The 1,494-nt window shown below is 50.5% G+C and overlaps 1 protein-coding gene across 1 annotated transcript; it reads right to left on the reverse strand.

Annotated features, from left to right (window-relative positions):
• Nucleotides 1–301: 301 nt before the first annotated feature.
• Nucleotides 302–1,291, reverse strand: LOC308304103 (RNA ligase 1-like; the record flags this gene model as incomplete). The annotated part of the gene is made up of 1 exon (XM_080748662.1): nt 302–1,291. One exon carries the CDS (start codon nt 1,289–1,291, stop codon nt 302–304), a length of 990 nt encoding a protein of 329 aa, XP_080604788.1.
• Between the last annotated feature and the right edge of the window lie 203 nt (nt 1,292–1,494).

Below are 1,494 nucleotides of genomic sequence, written 5' to 3' on the forward strand. Positions count from 1 at the left end.
TTCATATATGGGCATAAAAGTGACACAGGTAGACAGGAACAATGCAAGTCAGGACAATGCAGGTTGGATTATGCAAGTCCCACCAAGTTAAGCAATACATCTCTGAATGTGAACATGACACTTTTATGTGCATAAATGGAGATTTCTGTTTGTTTTGTTCCTTTTATGACCATATATGAGATTTCCATGTCTGTCTGTTTGTCTGTTTGTTGTATGCCCATATATGTAGATTTATGCATGTCTGTGTTCCTTTTATGCCCATATTTGGATATTTCTTTATCTGTCTGTGTTCCATTTATGCTCATGCATCTATGGAGATGTATTTGTTTTGGGTCTGAGGTATCCATTTAAACCCTACTTTAAGTTTTTTTTTTCCTTCTTCTTTTCTGTCTTCAAGAGTCAATGTGACATCCTGCAGTCGACTGAAGCGCTGTCCGTTCAGCTTGGACAAGGCAGTCAACACGTCCTCGCTGGCCTTGCCGGCTTGCTGCCGACGTGGCAGCAATTCACCGCTAACGTTAACGACCACGGGCCTGCTGCCGAGGCTCGTGTCCCCTAGCGGCCACCTCAGCCCCATGTGTGGACGATGGAGCTTGAACATAGTGCCGTCTTGACAGTGCCACACGATTCCCTCCGCGCGTCCCTCTGGGCTCTCCGTGAACCAGGACTGCAGCTGCTGAAAGTCCCGTGGCGGAGGCTTTCTCAAGGGCATGGTTCCGTGAGCCACCAGGAGGCGGACGGACTTCCCCAGATGATAGGGGTTCCTCTGTACCTTGTCTCCGATCAGCTCCAGCGTCTGACCCTGCAGATCGGCCAGAGGGACCAGAGCGATCTCCAGCAGCTCTTCGCTCTCAGCGCTGGGCCTCAGAACGGCGGCTGCACCGGCGTCGTAGTTCACCACACAGGAGTGCATGGGGTAACGCTTGCTGCCTTTGTCTACAGGAACCCAACCTAGTCCCAGTTGTTTATCAGCTGGCGGAGGGTGTCCGCTGCCATGTTTGTCGCCGCGAGCGGGGATCCACGTCTCTGGCACGTTCTCTGATCTCGCGGTTCTGTCTAGTCGAGCCCAAAGATAAGGCTGACCTTTATACTCTGTGACGTAACAGCAGGTGCCGTCCAGCTTCTCTGTGGCGAGTGCACCGTCAATATCAGACTCCAGTGCTTCAGGACTCACATGACTGGTTGCGATAACCCGAAATGACTGGCCTCCCCGTTTGCTGGACGGATGTTGTATCACCTCCCTGTTGAATATACACTTCATTCTCTGCTGGACTGAACCCAGACAATGCATTGTGATATGTTTGCTTTGGATCTTAAACAACGGCTGGTATCAACATCAACTAGAAAGCAATCGATTTGCTTGCCTCTCGGTATTAGCCTTTGCTTCTATTTCTGTCTCTCGTGCTGCTACTTATCTACAGGCAGTGCTCCGACATCACAGTGATGCGGTCAATTCTGATTGGTCAAGCACGGGGCTCTGACATCACTGTGATG

Source organism: Nannobrachium achirus (assembly GCF_963921795.1).
Source record: "Nannobrachium achirus genome assembly, chromosome: 19".
NCBI lineage: Eukaryota > Metazoa > Chordata > Actinopteri > Myctophiformes > Myctophidae > Nannobrachium > Nannobrachium achirus.